Source organism: Cyprinus carpio, chromosome B15 (genome assembly GCF_018340385.1).
Source record: "Cyprinus carpio isolate SPL01 chromosome B15, ASM1834038v1, whole genome shotgun sequence".
In the NCBI taxonomy this organism is placed as follows: domain Eukaryota; kingdom Metazoa; phylum Chordata; class Actinopteri; order Cypriniformes; family Cyprinidae; genus Cyprinus; species Cyprinus carpio.
In genome coordinates this window covers 18,416,535-18,434,006 of record NC_056611.1, presented here as the reverse complement: position 1 = coordinate 18,434,006, position 17,472 = coordinate 18,416,535, and the positions used below count along the sequence as shown (strand labels likewise).

General features: G+C 35.2%; 1 protein-coding gene across 2 annotated transcripts; it reads left to right on the top strand.

Annotated features, from left to right (window-relative positions):
- Positions 1-6,708: 6,708 nt before the first annotated feature.
- Positions 6,709-17,372, top strand: LOC109056113 (multidrug and toxin extrusion protein 1-like). Of its 2 annotated transcripts, none has more exons than XM_042739607.1 (17): positions 6,709-7,027; positions 7,251-7,352; positions 7,561-7,626; positions 7,858-8,006; positions 9,350-9,392; positions 9,526-9,570; positions 9,841-9,938; positions 11,275-11,372; positions 11,488-11,601; positions 11,914-11,981; positions 12,603-12,711; positions 12,810-12,885; positions 12,970-13,039; positions 13,706-13,838; positions 14,136-14,249; positions 14,927-15,001; positions 15,080-15,221. In XM_042739607.1, exons 1-16 carry the CDS (start codon positions 6,887-6,889, stop codon positions 14,950-14,952), a joined length of 1,452 nt encoding a protein of 483 aa, XP_042595541.1. In that variant the 5' UTR covers positions 6,709-6,886; the 3' UTR covers positions 14,953-15,001; positions 15,080-15,221. The 2 variants fall into 2 exon arrangements, with proteins under 2 accessions (XP_042595541.1, XP_042595540.1); XM_042739606.1 differs by having other exon boundaries at positions 6,716-7,027; positions 14,136-14,230; positions 15,080-17,372.
- Positions 17,373-17,472: the final 100 nt, after the last annotated feature.

Here is a 17,472-nt window from a genome sequence, read left to right as displayed (position 1 = left end):
AATAAATCATTATAAATCCTGCTTGATGTATCTGGGTAAACTTTAGCTCTGTCAGTACTGTGAAGATATGTGAAGTTGTGACCTTTTCTCTGACCAACCAGAAAGGTGAGTACAGCTCTATCAATTCACACACACACACACACACACACACACACACACACACACACACACACACACACACACACACACACACACACACACACACACACACAACATCAGAGGAAGCAGCTCAAGAGTTTTCACACTAAATTACTCTGTCAAGAGTTACAATGCTCTAGATGGACTACTCCTGTTCTTTAATATGTATGCAAATCCAAAGCTAATTATACTATCTTTTACGCTGGTATGAACTAAAACACACCAGTTGCTTTTGTCTTTCTCATTCAATTTGAGTAGTTTAAACCAAGCGCAAATAACATCTGTCCTTGAAAGCGTCAAATGTGCAGACAACAGGTTTCCATTTAATTTGAAATTAACTATTTCTTTCCCCCTCAAGGGACAGTTTTTGTCCTTGCAGGAGATCGTCTGTGGTCTCTTAAAGTCAGCAGGTGAACAAATCCTCTCAGTGGCTGTCACCATTAATGAATGTATCCCGCTCATTCTTTGGGATGCTCTGGAAATGGCCCTTTAATCACAAATCACACACTTTAGCTGATTAATGCTCCAGGCATGTGCCGGAGAGGTCGGCATGTGCAAATTGTGTGAACATATCGCTGGGATTATTGATGGATGCCAGCATTGTTGCACATTTTTGATTGAATGCATCTTCGTTTTGGACTCGCATGGTAATTACTGCTTGCAAATATTACAGATAATTGCTTGTTTTGTCAACAAAATGAGAATTCAAATGAATCGTTTTCTTTCTAGTGTGCAAAGCAAAATTCATGTTTATTTTGGTATCATTGGATTGCTTTGAAAAGAAAATGTCCCCTCTGCTGTTCTGTGTTACTGTGTTTAGGGGAATAAAAACCAGATTTGAACTATTTACATTTCAGCTCAATTTTTCCTTTTATAGAAAAGTCACAGAGGTTTTTCAAAACCAGGGACTATATCTGGAACATCACAAAAGAGAGACGAAGCCTATTTCAATCTGATATTATACTGTAGCTTTAAAAATGAATAACTACACATTAGTGCATTTCTCATCATTATGAAGATTAGTCCCAGCACGACATCATCTATTAGTTACTATTAGCCAATCAAACACATTATAGATATCATTCCAGTCAATAGGGGCCCAGCAGACCAGCAGTTTCGTTGCAGCGTTCTTTAAGCATGTAGATTTGTGTGAATCTGGGGCTTTTGAGACTGTTGAGTGACTTCCTGGATGATTTTTGGAATGAGTACAAGAGATGTTTTGACCTGACAAGCAAGACTCTGGGATAGAGAGCTTACCCTGAAAGCAGACCTTCTGCAAAATGAACACAAATACACACTAGTGTTCTCTCGCACAAACTATTACATGCAGCAGCCAGTTTGTCATAATCCATATCCTGCTACAGAACATTCTTCAGCTGCAGGGTCAAGCTCATGAGCCCCTAGGGACTAGTTTCCCAGTCACTGTTGTTCATGGGAAAGTCATGTAGTATCCAGCAGCGTCTCAAGCAAACTCCTGTTAAAGGCACTGTTAAAATGTTCTGAATCATCATTGTTGTGATAGCTGAAAATGTTCAGGATGTTAAAATATTCAAAAGTGTGTTCATATGCAATTAGAATTTGTATAATTTGCATATCCTTAAATTCTTAAACCAGCCTTCCTGGTGTTTTTGCTGGGTTTTTGTTTGTTTATAATTTTTGTTCATGTAGCCTTTTCCGTTGGTTTGGTTTGTTGTACTGTAGTTTTTTTTTTTTGTTTGTTTACTGTAGTACTGTGGGTTTTTTTAATTATAAAATAATCTTATTTACTTATTTTATTTGTACTGTGCTTTGTAGCAGTTTTTCTTTTTTGTTTCTCTTCCTCTTTTTCTTATTTTATACTTCTGTAGATTTTTAGTCCGGTGTTGTTTTTTTCTGTTAGTTTGTCTTTTTTACTGAGCTTTTGATTTTTGGTTTGTGGAATTTATTTGTACTGTTTTTTTGATTTGTGTTGCATTGTGGTTTTGTTCTGTTTTGCTTGACTTCTGTTTGTTTTGTAGTTTTTGTCTTGGTTTATTTTTTTCCATTTAGATGTGACAGCCTTATTTTGCTTTGTTCTGTTAATTTCTTATCTAGGTTTTGAATGATTTTTTCTTCATTCTAACAGGAACCTCATTGGACTCTGCCTTTAACCTAAGCATGAATATTTAACTTGAATGTCATAACTTTTGTGGTTTTAAATGACATGACTTCATCCAGCCTCAAAGTAATGTGTAACCTATTCTATTAGATGCTGAAATCGTTGTGGTGAATCATTCAGATGAGTCAGTCATGCTCCCTGAGACCGCCAATAATTTGATATCTATTCCAACCAGAAAAATAACTAACTATTAAATCATCTATTCCATCTATGACGCTGTCACACTACTGTGCCGGAAGGAACACAGAGTCGAGAATAATCGAGAGAGTCTTTAATCCAACACAGGGGTAAATCCAACATGGAACACAGGAGGAAGACACACGTACTGACTTGTAGACATGACAAAACTAAACTGAAAGGACAAGGCTTATAAAAACAGGGTAACAAGGAACAGACAGGTGCAGGGAATCAATTAATAAGTCAAACTAAACAAGGACAGGAAACAGACCAAATAAGGTAAAACAGGAACTGAAACACATGACAAAACAAGTCCAATCCTGACAGACGCCTGGTAACTAGTGATGAAATATGTTATGTTTGTGGAAACTACTATTTCCATTTTTTATTTTAAGAATCATGAGCTACGATCTTGGAATTGTGGCGCATCTGTTATATGTACTTTCATGACTTGAGAGGAAAATAACTCATACATTTTGAAATAATGGCCATAGACCAAGGCCCTGAAAAGCGGTTTGACCTGCTCTTGCTGTCACTCTAGTGTATAAAAAGACACTTTGGAGAAGAAAGTGACATGAAATAAGTTCTATTAAAGATTTTTGTGCCACAGTTGAAAGCCTCAGTGAATTTAATGTGACATGTGACCGCCCTGGTGCTCTGGTCCAGAACGTAACCATCCTCCAGCCTGACATTGAGGGTTAGCATGTACAGAACAGCCTCAATCACTGTTGCCGCTTTCATTCTCTAGAGAGGATGTGCACTATGTACTAGCCTTTCTGATTGCATAACGATCAATATATTGCAGTGTTAACCACAAAGCAACGGGACCATTTTTACGTCATTCAAACCAATTATCTTTAAAATGGTCTGACAGGACAATAAGAGGTTCCCATCACCTCCACACAGGGCTTACAGTATTTGTCTATTCTTCATTAGATGGAGACTGTGGATTCTGTCTTAAGTGGCAGGTGAAGGTGACCTGGTGATCTTCTAAGGTCAGATTCTTTCCTCCATTTGTTCTCTCTCCAGGAAGCTAGTTTATTTGTGTTCAGTTGAGGTAACCATAAAAGAAATTCAACAAAAAGTTGAAAAGTTATTGTGATCTGCAAACACGCTTTCTGCTTAATTCTTTCTCTTATTCCATACTTTTTGAGAAGAGTGTGATTGCATAATTTCATTAAACCATCTGCCAAACAAGAAACCACTGTGGGTAACAACATATGCCAAAGCTGTATATAACTGGCTAGGAAACAATTTTATGATATTACTAACTTGAAGTTGCAGCTTTTTTAGGCTCACGTGGCTTGCTTTTTTTATTTTTTGCTGTAAGAATAGTGCTAAGTTTATTCTGTCTGACATATCCTTGCATTATGACACTAGGGATAATAATCTGACTCTTTTTTTTTTTCCTGGACACGTCCTGTCTGGGATATCTGAAGTGCCTTAAAATTTCAGGGTTTGAGCTTTATTTTCCTATTGTTTAAATATTTGCTAAAGATAATGACTGTTTAACCAATAGCATTGTACATAACCAGACGTCACGTGCAAGGTGATGTGGGATCTAAGGAGAATGGTCATAAACTGTGAGATAGAAACTCAGAATTGCGAGATAAAAAGTTGCAGCAAGGTTTTTTTTTTTTTTTTTTTTTTTTTCTCAATCCGTGGCAGAAACGGGCTTCCATGGATTTGTAGAGAGCACATCAATAGGGAAACAAAGCCAAAACATGGATATTTAAGGGCGTATATAAGGCCTTATTTAGGCAATTTAGAAATCCCAGCAAGGACATGTCTTGGAAAAAGAGGACGTGTGGTCATCCGACAATTAGAATTAAATTATTTTTTATAGATGCGTTAAATTTCACTATATGAATAAAACTTTGCACACAGCTTTTTCACCAAGAGGGCTCTTTAAAGTGTAAATAAAGTCATTAAATTAAGCTTAATTTGAAGTGTGATGTTTTTTATGCTGTCCTTATTTTGCCTCAGGTTCTTCAAGACATCAATTTCAAAATAGAAAGTGTCAAGCTTCGAAAGGCTAAGTAAACATTTCTAAAAGCTGCCCATTATAAATCCATCGCACTGACTGAATTCTTAGAAAACGCATACAACACAAAATCCATCTCGCTGACTCGGAAAAGTGCGTAAATGTCAAATTGTATCTTTTTATAGGCCTACTACAAAATGTGTCAGAGAGTTTGTGCAGGATAAATGATGCTGTTATTTTCCTACCTGATAGGTTACTGGATGATATAGAAAGCACAGGAGAGGGTGAAAGGCCCTTCACATTTGGGTTATTTTCATTCCAGACTGCCAAAGCTAAACGTAGAGGACGATACATTATACCTGACAGAAATAGCCAACACTGGGCTGAGAGTAGACTATTTTGAGACCCCACATCTGTTTATAGCACGAAAACCGGAGCGGGAATAAACAAGCACCTGACCCATAGCCTAAGTCACACACGGCAGCGGGATCTGACGCGTCTGTACTGTAGGTGGAAATCAAGCCGTACTGATTTGGACTGTACCAGCAAACTAAATAACAGTGCCCAAAGAGTCAACATAATAGGCAGAATTTTATTAGCTGTATCATTTGCTCCCTGTTCTCTAAAGCAATCGGTTTGAGCTTTTTGGTAATATCGGAATGTCTATGTGAAGAGAATACTGAGAGACTCTGTCACTGAAACGCTATTTAAGAACAGCGCGCTCCTCGGAATTTAATCGCTACTAAATCAACACGGAATCGTCTTGTTAGCCGTCTTCAACAGCCTGTTCAAACTTATTGTTATTGGCAAAACATGACGAGGCAATCTCCATCATGTCAGCCCAAATCATGCGTTTCAGTTTGCTTATAGATCAAGACGTGTTTGCGTAGTAATCCTACGGTTGCCATGGAGACCCCTGTTCCTCTCTGCGCCGCCGCCTGGGTAATTAGTGGATGATCACACCTTGACGATACACTAAATCTGGTGCGGAAAATTAAATCTGCAGAATTAAGTGTATGTAAATGTCGTATTACAAACAATTAGAGAAGTCAACAAAAGAACGAGCCCGAATTAGCCTGCCGCTTTGACTTTGGAGTCATTCTAGGAATGTTCAGACTCCAAGTGCTGTTTTTACAGACATAAAATGCGTTTCATTCAATTCTGTCACGAGTTCTGCAGAGTGGTGTTTAAGTAAATAATCAGGTTTTCAGCCGTGAGGTCAAGCAGATCAATATCAAACATTCCCCTAAGTTATATCGTGCTAGATATTCTGTCATCATGTATTATCACTAGAATTATTTGTCAGGAAACATCCTCTCACGGTGGGCTTTGTTTAAAGCATACACATTATAAAAGGACGCAGTACATTTCTAGAAGAACAAGGCAAATGTATAGATATCCTCTATATAGGCTACATTATGAAGTTATGAAGAGCGTGGGAAGTTTTCCAGTAGGCCAGTAATTAAAGCTCTGTTGCCCCCTCTTGTGTGCAGTTCATGCTGTGAATTCGAATCGTTGTCCTCAAGTTCTAGTTCATGTGGAAGGATGAGAGAATTTTAATAATAGCATTTTTACTGTCTTTTTGCAGCATTTTAAGGCTGTTAAAACACAACAAACAATGAGGTAACCTAAATTTCTGTCATTATTTATACAATTTGACTGACACATGATCTAAAGATAAACGTTGTCGTATGAACAACCAGTCAGTAACAAAGCTAAAATTATTCTTATTAGTGAGTTATAATCTGTATGTTTAATTTATTCATTAGAGTCGTTCGTTCGCTGTTGATTCAGTGGCGATATTGTGGCGCTAGTGTCACAACAATGCCGTACTAAAATGTCCTAATTCTGTAAATAAGAATTCAGAATCATTAGATAGATGGACATTCAAGAAAAACAAAATAGCTATTTATTTTTGTTTGCTAAGATTTGCCAAGCAAATTAAGGCCTGTACCCCAAATTGGCTGTGTTAGTAAGTTGATCAAATGTGAGCTTGAGCTGTGCTTTAAAATGGCACAGTAAAAAAATATTTTTCGAAGTTGTAAATAAAACAAATATTTTTGGAGTACGTTTTAATTAATTGTTACTTGACATTTCTTTGCAATTATTTGTGAAATTTACTAGCGATTTCTGAGCTTTTTTTTTTTCCAGTTTATATATATTATATATATTGTGTCAATCAATCCTGACTGTTCTGACACATGCTGAACCTATCCCTCAAATTCCCATCTTGTAACTATTCTCTAAACGTAAAGATATTTACAATCTCTGTTGTACTTGGGTCATCTAGATGCAGATTTCAACCCTTCCACTCATATGCCTTATCTAATCAGTAAGCTTTTAAGATCGTGAAACTTTGCCACATTGCCCTTTTAGCAACACAGCTGCAGCAGCGGGACCGTCCCCTGCCACGTCTCTGGCCTCACTGTAGATCAGGATTTAAGGAGATCATGGACGTTTCAAGTCCCAGGACTGAAGCTTCATCAATGGACCCTAGTTCCAAGCTTTTCTGCTGCAGATCCGTGAGGCGTTGCATCCCTCTGGTATATAGACAGGAGCTCTACCACATCCTATGCATGACTGGACCCCTGGTATGACATTTTTCTCTCACTTACACTCATGTATGAATATAAAATATTAATCTATTCATATTAACATAAAGGACACTTTGGAAGTTTTAAATCAATTTCTCTTCATGTGGCAAAGAATTAATCTGCAAGCCAGGAAAGCAAAGAACTCTCATTATTTCCTCCATATAGCTCAGCGCTCTCATATACTTCTCATCCACTGAGAATTCTCAGGTTGTCATTCCAGGTTGCATCGCACATTCTGAATTATCTCCTGCCATTTGTCATAACAATGTTTTGCGGTCGCCTGGGAAACAGTGTGCTGGCTGGTTATGGAATGGCCTCAGCTGTGAGTTTATGTTTCTCTGGAGTGTTACATACTTGCTTTGTGGTAAAACAGAAAAATGTGTATGAAATGCAAACGTTGGCACAGTATTGAAAAAATTCTGCCATCAGGGTTTTGACGTATCACACGCGTTTGGTTTTAAATCTTGTGTATTGAAGTAGTTCAGAGCATGGCTGAGAAGAAGCTGATGCTTGTTATTCTGATTCATCAGACGATAAACATAACTGCAGCTACAGGTGGAGGTCTTGCATTGGCGGCTGACACCCTTATCTCTCAGGTACGAAAATATGTATGGATATCCAGTGGGGTCCAACAGGATGAGGATTTAAACCTAAATTGAATTAGGGGGAAAAAAAGCTAAATAAAGCATTGGACCCCCTGGATCTCCTGCAATGAAACAGGAAATACATAACATTCTGCTGAAATTCTAAATTTGGTACCATATGAGATATTCAGGAATACAGAATAAATTTTAAGTGTCTGAGTTCTGATCTCACGTTCTTGTCAGACCTTCGGTGGGAAGAACCTGCACCGTGTTGGCATCATTTTGCAGAGGAGTGTCCTGATCCTCCTGATCTTCTGTTTGCCCTGTTGGGGTCTACTCATCAACACCCAGCCCCTCCTCCTGCTGCTGGGTCAAGATCCAGAGGTGGCCAGGTGATTCACTGCACAAAAAAAAAATAATAATAATAATTAAAATATTTTTGTCTTCTTGTTCAGTAGAATATCTAATTATATATAATATTTTACATTTATTTAATTTTTGTTCATATTAAAAATGTTGTAAGATATTTAAAATAGATTTAATTTTATTTGTCTTACCCTATTAGCATTGTGCTTTTTCTTGTTTTAAAGGAATCTTTTAATGAACATTTGCTGAGTATTTATTTACCCTCAGGCCATCCAAAATGTAGACGAGTCTAATTCTTCATCTGAACAGATTTGGAGAAATGTAGCATTACATCACTTATTCACCAATGGATCCTCTGCAGTGAATGGGTGCCGTCAGGATGAGAGTCCAAACTGCTGATAAAAACATCCCAATAATCCACAAGTAATCCACACGACTCGAGTCAATATATATATATATATATATATATATATATATATATATGAATATGTGTTTGTGTTTGTGTGTGTGTGTGTGTGTGTGTGTCATTAAGGTGTTAAACTTTTTTACTTCTGGACAAAATACCAATCCATAATTCATAATAATGCTGGATCACAAACATGAAGCTTTCACTTCACAGGATATTAATTGATTGACTGGAGTTATGTGGATTACTTCTGGAATATTGTGATGTTTTTATCAGATGTTTGAACTAAAGTGTATTTTCAGCAAATTTTCATTTTTTGGGGGGAGGTGAACGTCTAACAAAATGTATTGAGGTTTATGCTAAAAACAAGTAAAACAAATATTTTTCAGTGGGAAAAAGTTTCAAGATATATTCTCTATAACATTTTGCTTCAAGAAAATGTATCTTGTTTTAAAGACGTTTATGTTTTACTGGATAATAAAACAAAAATATTTATTTATTTATCGGCAAACACTAGGTTGTGCTAAAAAAAATAAGTGGTGAATGGCTCATTGTTTACTGTTTAGAATGAATAAATAATTTTGACAAGAACCACAAAATTTTTTTAATATATAATATTAATATTTATTTATAGTATAATATTTATTCATGTTAGTGTAAAGTTATAGATCCCCAAGGTTTTGTACAAACAAGATAGTGTCTGAGAATGACAGTCCTCCCTATCTCTAGCAAATATATTTTGCATCATTTTTTTTTTCTAAATAAATGTTGACGATGTTGTTAAATGAGGCATTTTAATGTGCACAGGCTCACGCTCTAATACTTAATTTAGATGCAGGCCAAGATGAAAATGACACTGCACAGCAGATTTATTCTACTGTTTGATAACTCACAGCTCCCTTTTTCAAATCATTCATGTTGCCTTGTCCTCTATATCACAGTTACAAATGTGCTTCTTTTCAGGATAGCTCAACTCTACGTGGTTTTTTACCTGCCAGCAGTTCCAGTGAGTCATAAAAAATAGCATAATTTTCCTCTTGCCAGGACAGTCACATAATTTACATGATATAGCTTGAAATATGATACATATATATACACCCCATCTTCAACCAGCAGAGTTTCTCTCTCTTTTCACACAGGCTATGTTTTTGCATCAGCTGCAAGTAGCCTATCTCCAGAACCAGGTATGCAATCTTTTTTTTTTTTGGCAGATATGTGTAGATAAGCACCTTAGCTGAGCTCTTCAAAAAGCATTGTTGCATGCAAGATCTTAAAACCTGCAGAGCTGTGTAACTATCACAGTCAGCCTCCAACTGTTACGGTATGACCTTTATTGGCAGAGATCATCTCGCTGTATGATTCAGAGTGACTTCTTATGTGTTACTCAATGTTATGTCACAGCAGTGACTATAGATCCAAAGGATGGTTTAACAGTGGTTGTTTTGGGTCTGTAGGGAGTGATTCTGCCTCAGATGTATGCAGCCATTGCAGCCAACATTGCAAATGTGGTGACAAACTACATCCTTCTGAACTGGTTGGACCTTGGATTATAGTAAGTTTGAAGGGTTGTAATCCCTGTCAATCATTTATACACAGTTGTGCTGCATTGGTTATTTATGCAATAGTTCCAGTTCTCGAACAGATTGAACATATTTAATCATGCAGTAATGGGACTACTTGAGCAGTTGAACTGTTTATTCAATTGATTCATTCGAAGACACTGATTCATTTAGGAATAAATCAAGTCACTGTCTTTATGAGCGTGTTATTGCATCCTTCACTGAACCAATTCATTCAAAACACTATTTTAGGAATGATAGGTTCTAATACTTGCAACATTATTCGATGAAAATCATTCTAAGAAAAAAAATGCTTTGGCAAGTCATAATTGTGAGATGAAAAATTGAAAATTATGGCGTTAAAGCGATAGTTCACCCAAAAATTTAAATTTGATGTTTATCTGCTTATCCCCAGGGCATCCAAGATGTAAGTGACTTTGTTTCTTCAGTAGAACACAAATTATGATTTTTAGCTCCAGGCGTTGCAGTCTCTCAGTCGTACAATGCTTGGCAAATGGTAAAAGAATCTATGAGAGGAAAAAAAACATGCACAGACAAATCCAAACTAAACCCTGCATCATCATCTTCTGCTGCTTTATGGCAGATCGCAGACTTATAAGTGCATTACCGCCACCTATCTCTCAAGTGGACCATTGACACTCCTAATTGAGATTGTAGATAGAGTATTAATGCGCCTGTCACAATTATGATTTTTTGGGGGTTAAAATTCTGAATATTATCATATATTCAAATCAAAATTTCGAATGTAGTCATAATTATGACTATTTCATGATATCAATGTTGTGTCATAATTAAGCCATTTAAACTTTTCGTCTCATAATTATGACTTACCACAGCATGATATTTTTCTTATGTGGCAGAAAGAGGCTTCCATATGATTCTGCTATGGCTCTGTTTGGAACTATTTTTGTTTGCAAAGTAAAAGTACTCAGGTGGTGCTCACTGGAGAGCCAGATGATATAGGTGGAGTTTGTCCTAGTCCAGCGCCACCTCTACGGATCTAATGGGTGGAGCATGACCTAATTAGGTTTAGTGATAGGGTTAAAGTGTGGCTGGACCTTCAAGCACCAGCAATTAGATCCAAAGAGGGGGAGCTGAACTTTAAGCTCCACCCATTGGCTATACACTGACCATATTGTGTCTAAAGTGTAAGTTATTCACTATTAATCGTAATCATAATCGTACTCTGATATTCAGAACAACTATACTTGTTTTAGTTTGATACTGCTTAAATTTGAATCCATACAAGGACATGCCACTACTGTACCAATTTTACAGTCGTGTATTTTTCTGGCTTTTGTATTTCAGTGGATCTGCTGCTGCCAATACCATATCTCAGGTCTATATTTGTGTTTTCCTCTATTTATATATTCGCTGGAAGAAGCTCCATGTTGAAACATGGGGAGGTGAGCTAACTAGCTAGTTAAACTTACAGTTAAACCAGACAAACTTACTATATTGTTTAAATAAACACATAAAATACCACTCTTTGTCCGTGAGATCTTTCTCTGCTCTGCACAGGCTGGTCATGTGACTCACTGCAGGAGTGGAATGGATATATGAAACTGGCCATCCCCAGTACCATGATGCTCTGCTTTGATTGGTGGATTTATGAGATTGGAGGATTCTTAGCAGGTGCTGTCTAAAAACTAAAGTCGAAAACAAACCTTTGTGTTAATACACAGAAACCACTGCCTGTAAAATAAAATTTAATTATGCATTTTATTAGGCCTAGACATGAAGAATGGCCTCCAGTTAAACTGTCTGTTTGGATGTAGTGCTTAATGTGGTTTAAGTTTATTAATTTCAGCCACAAATGATTTTTCATGCATGATTGCTTTACGAAAATAGAAAATGCTTGTGTAAATGCTTTAACACAGAGAGAAACCACTTTAATATAACATTATAATGCTGTCAGATGCATTCCCTTATGTCTGTCTCTTACAGGCATGCTAGGAGAGTTGGATCTGGCAGCTCAACATGCAGTCAATATGCTGGCTGTTATAGGCTACATGGTAATTTAAGCCCTAGTATTTACCCAATTATAGATTTCCCAAAGGAAAATGAACAGATGCTTCCATTTTCCTACTTTGTCCCTTGTCAAACAATGATTTACTTGATACATTGTCAGACAAACAAAGTATATGAAATTTATTAGAGAACTCATAAATTATGAACAAGTAGGTTTACACATATACTTTGAGGTCAGCAAGATTTGTTTTTAATTAATTGATGCTTATATTTAGCACGGATGCATTAAATGGATCAAAAGTGACAGTATAGACATTTTTAATGTTGCAAAATATTTCTGTTTAAATAAATGCTGTTCTTTTGAACTTTCTAAATATCAAAGAATAATAACTGCATAACTGTTTCCATTGCTAATAACATATTTCTTGAAAATCAGATCAGTCTGCATATCAGAATGATTTCTGAAGGATCATGTGACACTGAAGACTGGAATAATGGCTGTTGAAAATTAGGCTTTATCAACCAGGAAGAAAAATATATTAACATAGAAAAGTGATTAAAATATTTTAATGTATTTTTGATAAAATAGGTGTCCTTGGTGAGCATAAGAGATGTCTCTAAATGACCTCAACTTTAAACAGTAATGTATTTTCCTGGGATGCCAGTTTCCATTAGGGATTCAAGGTGCAGCGTGTGTACGTGTGGGTAATGCACTCGGAGCAGGAGATACGGCCGGAGCGATCCGCACCAGCAAGGTGTCCCTCACCTGCGCAGGTTTACAAACAGTCATATTCCTTTGAGACACATTCATCTTTCATTGTCTGCTTATGTCTGACACCTCCTTTTGCTTTTCCTTTATCTTTTGGATGCAGCTGCCGTGGCTGTTTTGCAAGGTCTTGTGCTTGCATCAACAAAAACTGTGATTGGTTTCTTATTTACATCAGATGGGTAGGTATTTGTTTTGCAAATCAGATTTGCAGTAATGATGTTCTTTAAACAGTACTGTACTGGTGATTTAGTCTTATTTTGTAGGCATATTGTGGCGCTCGTCTCCAAACTCTTGAACGTCTATTGTGTGGTTCAGTTATTTGATGGTCTTGTTGTGAGTACTTTACATTACTATTATTATTATTTTGTTTTTTTCAGAAGAATTGAAAAGTGATTTATTTTTATGCATGGTTTTAGATGGCTGTGTTTTCCAAATGCACTGTTTGTTTGTTTTTCTTAATGTTAGTAAAGTAAATCAGTACTGTTTGAAAAAGTTAAAAAAGTGTAGGCTATATCATGATTTAAAAAAGTTATAAATAATACAAGATTAAAAAATACTATTTCAGTCTTTCTACCTAAAGGTTTAATGTTTGTTACTTTTTGCAATTTTTATGCATTTGTAAAATTTGATAGCTAAAATTAATTGAAAGGAAATTCTACACCATTTTTTTTCACAATAAATATATACATTAAATAAAACATATATAATGAGTAAAGAAGAATGGATCTTGAATGAAGTTTATTTTCTCACCCTACTGGTGAATTGTTTTTCTGTTTTTGATGCATAATTGTAACAGCAATATAGTTGCCAATGGGGTAAAAAATATACATGTTTTGCTGCTTAAGTAAATGTTTTTTGCAGTGTAATTATTTAAGTGTTTGTTTAGCTCAACTGGAATGCACCAACTGATCAAATGTATAGTTTGAATGCACAGTCAGATAAATGTTCTGAAAATGCAAAAATGTAAATGTCTTAACGTATTCTTTTGTTCTGTCCTCGTGTGTCAGCATGGGTATTCTGTTGGGTTCAGGGCAGCAGAAGATTGCAGCTGTCATTAATTTCTTTGGGTATTACTGTATTGGACTTCCAACGGGCACCTCGCTCATGTTTGCTGCGAAATTAGACGTTGTTGGTTTGTCTTCTTTCATTTTTTCATGCTGTGATCTTATTAACAATTCACATAAATTGTCACTCATTGTACTCGTTGATATTCTGTGACCTTGTTATCTTCTGTGGTCACCATGTTAGCATCTGGTTTCTAAATCATAATTTCATTGGGTTGAAGCACGTAGAGAACATCAGTGGACGCAGTACAGGTCCCTGCAGAATTGCATTAATGCATCTCAAGCACCCAGAACAGCATTCATTAAAACATCTCTGTAATGAGATAACAGCTGTCCTAAAGCAATGTCCTCTCTTTCGTCCACAGGCTTTTGGCTGGGACTTCTCATTTGTACATGTGTGCAGTCCAGTTTTTTCATTGCAGTCATTTTTAAGCTCAACTGGGAGCGAGTGACCAAAGAGGTATATTTCAGTATTTCAGGTGTGCTTCCTATTTTTGAATTACAATTCACAGTCTATTTTACTTCATAATATGTTGAAAACAGATATTAAGTGAAACAGATATTAAGTGAGGAAAAAAATAGGATGAGACTTGATTATGTCCATCAGGATTAGATAAGATTATCAAAAGTGGCTTTTACATACCATATATATATATATATATATATATATATATATATATATATATATATATATATATATATATATATATTTTTTTTTTTTTTTTTTTTTTTTTTAAGCTGTTTGATAACATTATCCAGTAGCTTGTACTGCCCATATGATGTCAACAGAAAATAAAGAAAAAAAAAACTTTTATTAAACCTAATATTAAATAATATTAAATAATAAATACACTGCTTACATTATTTAAAAAAAAAAATTATATAAATTATTATTAGTATTATAAATTAAATTATTATTATTGTTATAAAAATCTGATAATTTTATGTATTAATATTATGAGTTTATTAACATTGTGAATTTTGACTTTTTATTCAGCTTTACACTGCAAAGAGTGATGCATTGTGTGTATTGATTGTTGAGTAAAGATGATTAAAAAAAAAAATTTTTTTTTTTTGCTGTCTTGAAATTACAGTTATTTCCTTTCATGTTCTCATCAATTATATGGTTTGATATGGTACATTCATAACATTTCAGGCAGTGGAAAGAGCTGGAAAGCGTAAAACCCCAGCAATGTCAACTCTGGATAGTCTCACAGCGAGGCACATAGAGGTATGTCTGATGACTTTTACTGTATCTTAACACAAAACATCTCTGGAAACTTGAGCTTGATGTCTTGTCTGCTCTCAGAATGGGGATGAGTACATGAGCGTGAACTCGAATGATCAGAACGAGGAGCCAGACGTGGAGGAAAAGCCCTCAGTTCTGCTCTCTACCGCTCAGCTGATCCTCAGGAGGGGTCTGACCACCCTCGCTGCTCTTCTCATCCTAGCTGTAGGAATAACTGTCCATCTCACTGTACCTTTACCTGAGGTATCTGTCAGAGCAAATACTACTTTGGACTCAAACTTTACTACGCCTTCATCTCTCATCCATTCAACTTCAGTCTCAATCTGAAAACCAGAACTGTAGCTGTTCGTACATACAGTATATCCCAGGTATTTTCTGTTTAGCCATTTTCTAGAAAGTTATGGTTTCCAAAACACATTTAATCATTTCTGAAGCATTACATACAAACAGAAATGCAAATATATTTGGTTTTAAGAATATTTTGTTTTGTTGGAAAACAAGACAAAACACTGATTAAGAAAGTGATATTTTAAAATGTTTTATTTGAAAACCTACAGACTTTTTTTTTTACTTTTGAAAATGTACTTTCGTTTTGTTTTGTTTTTTTCAAATTTTATATTTCATTTGCAATTTTTAAATTCCCAGCTGGCAGCAGCAGTCTACTGATGTTTTGGACTCTTATGCTTGATTGAAATTGTTTGAGAACAACAATGATAGCATAATCTATCACATCTTCACCTTTTCCCCAGGGATTCATGGGGCAGAAAGTCATTTTTACGGTCACCTTGAATGAAACAGTCCCATCTGCTGACCATGTTCTGTAGTAATGAGAAAGAAAAATGCCACAATCCTTATAAAATATCAGGGATTTGTACCCTTTTCCTATTTTACTCATGTCCTCTGATGCATTAAGCCTTTTATGTTAGGATTTTTAGTTAGAAATTGTTAGAGTTTTCAATAATGAGCAGTCTCTGAATCATGTTTGATATAATCAGGCATTCCTGATTTGATTTGTTTTGATAAAAAAAAAAACTGATTAAAGGTGAAAATGATAAAACGGATGTTCTGATATTCATTCATCCTTAGCACACATCCTTAATATTTTAAACATAAATTCAAAAATAATAAAAGGAGACATATTGGTGTATGCACAATATTTATTTGGAAAATGATCGAAAAGTTTTAATTAAAATGACTAAAATAACATACATGTACAGTATAATTTGTTACTCATCACACATTTGCAATATTAAAGTTCACGAGTCCAGCTGTAGGAAATCAGAGCAGCTGTTTTCTCTATTTTTTCTTATTCTTTTTCTTGAAATCTTGCCAGAACTTTCAGCTTTGTGAACATCACACTGGTTCAAAGGTTTGTGTGAGTCACTGAGGAGGAAGGGAGAAATGTGTTAATGTTTGCCTTTCTCCCTAAAAAAGTAATCATTTTTATGAAATCATATCTACTGTATATGATGGTACATTAGTGTAGGTATTAGTCACACTTGAAATTGATTCTTGGAACCTGATTGATGATTCACTGATTTGTTTGTAAATGTTCTTGGCTGTGAGATGTACTATATGAAGAAACAAACCAAAATAGATCTACAATTACAGTGACATTACCAGCAAACGACAATCGAAAGCCTGTTGTAATGATAAACAAATCTTGGCTTTTAAATGTTAAAGTCATATTTGTGGCTCTAGCTTGAAAGAGCAGCTAGATGAATAATTTCATATGGGTTAATGGAGGGGGACGTGGAAAAGAGGAAAGATAACATGTAAATGGCATGCATAAGGCAAAAATATTTGTCATTGTAATCTGAAGGTCATTGAAAGTGAAGAGACCAAAGGCCATGTGGAGTATAAAAACCTGAGAACGAGATGATTTAGTAGCATAAGTTTTATGCAAAGTGTATATATAAGCTTTTACACACTTTGTTGTTTAATGTTTTTAAAGAAAGACATCTCTTATGCTCACCAAGGCAATCAAAAATACAGTAAAAACAGCAATATTGTTATTAAAATATTAAAATGTTTTCTTTTTAAATATATTTTTAAATGTAATTTATTCCTGAGTTGGCAATGCTGTATTCTCAGCAGGATTACTCTTTAGTGTCACATGATCCTTCAGAAATCATTATAATATGCTGATTTTCTGCACAAGAATAATTTCTTATCATAAATGTTGAAAGCAGCTTTATTATTGCTTAATATGTTTCATTTTGCTCAGTGTGCACCGCTTAATATTTTTGTATAAGCCATTATTTCAGGACTGTTTTATGAAATAAGAACTTCAAAAGATCAGCATTTATTTCAAATGTTTTTGTAACAATGTAAAATGTCTTTAATGTCACTTTTAACCAATTTAATGCATCCAATTGCTTAATAAAATTAAAAAATGTCTTCTGTAAAAAAATATTTTTATAAGAATTTTAATAGTAATTTTTTTTTTTTTT

Excerpts from the sequence above, each read along its gene's own strand:
- LOC109056113 (XM_042739606.1), top strand. The coding sequence starts at position 6,887 with ATGGACGTTTCAAGTCCCAGGACTGAAGCTTCATCAATGGACCCTAGT. Across the intron at positions 12,712-12,809 it reads GGTGTCCCTCACCTGCGCAG|CTGCCGTGGCTGTTTTGCAA; the intron begins GTTTACAAACAG and ends TTTTGGATGCAG. Across the intron at positions 12,886-12,969 it reads TTCTTATTTACATCAGATGG|GCATATTGTGGCGCTCGTCT; the intron begins GTAGGTATTTGT and ends CTTATTTTGTAG.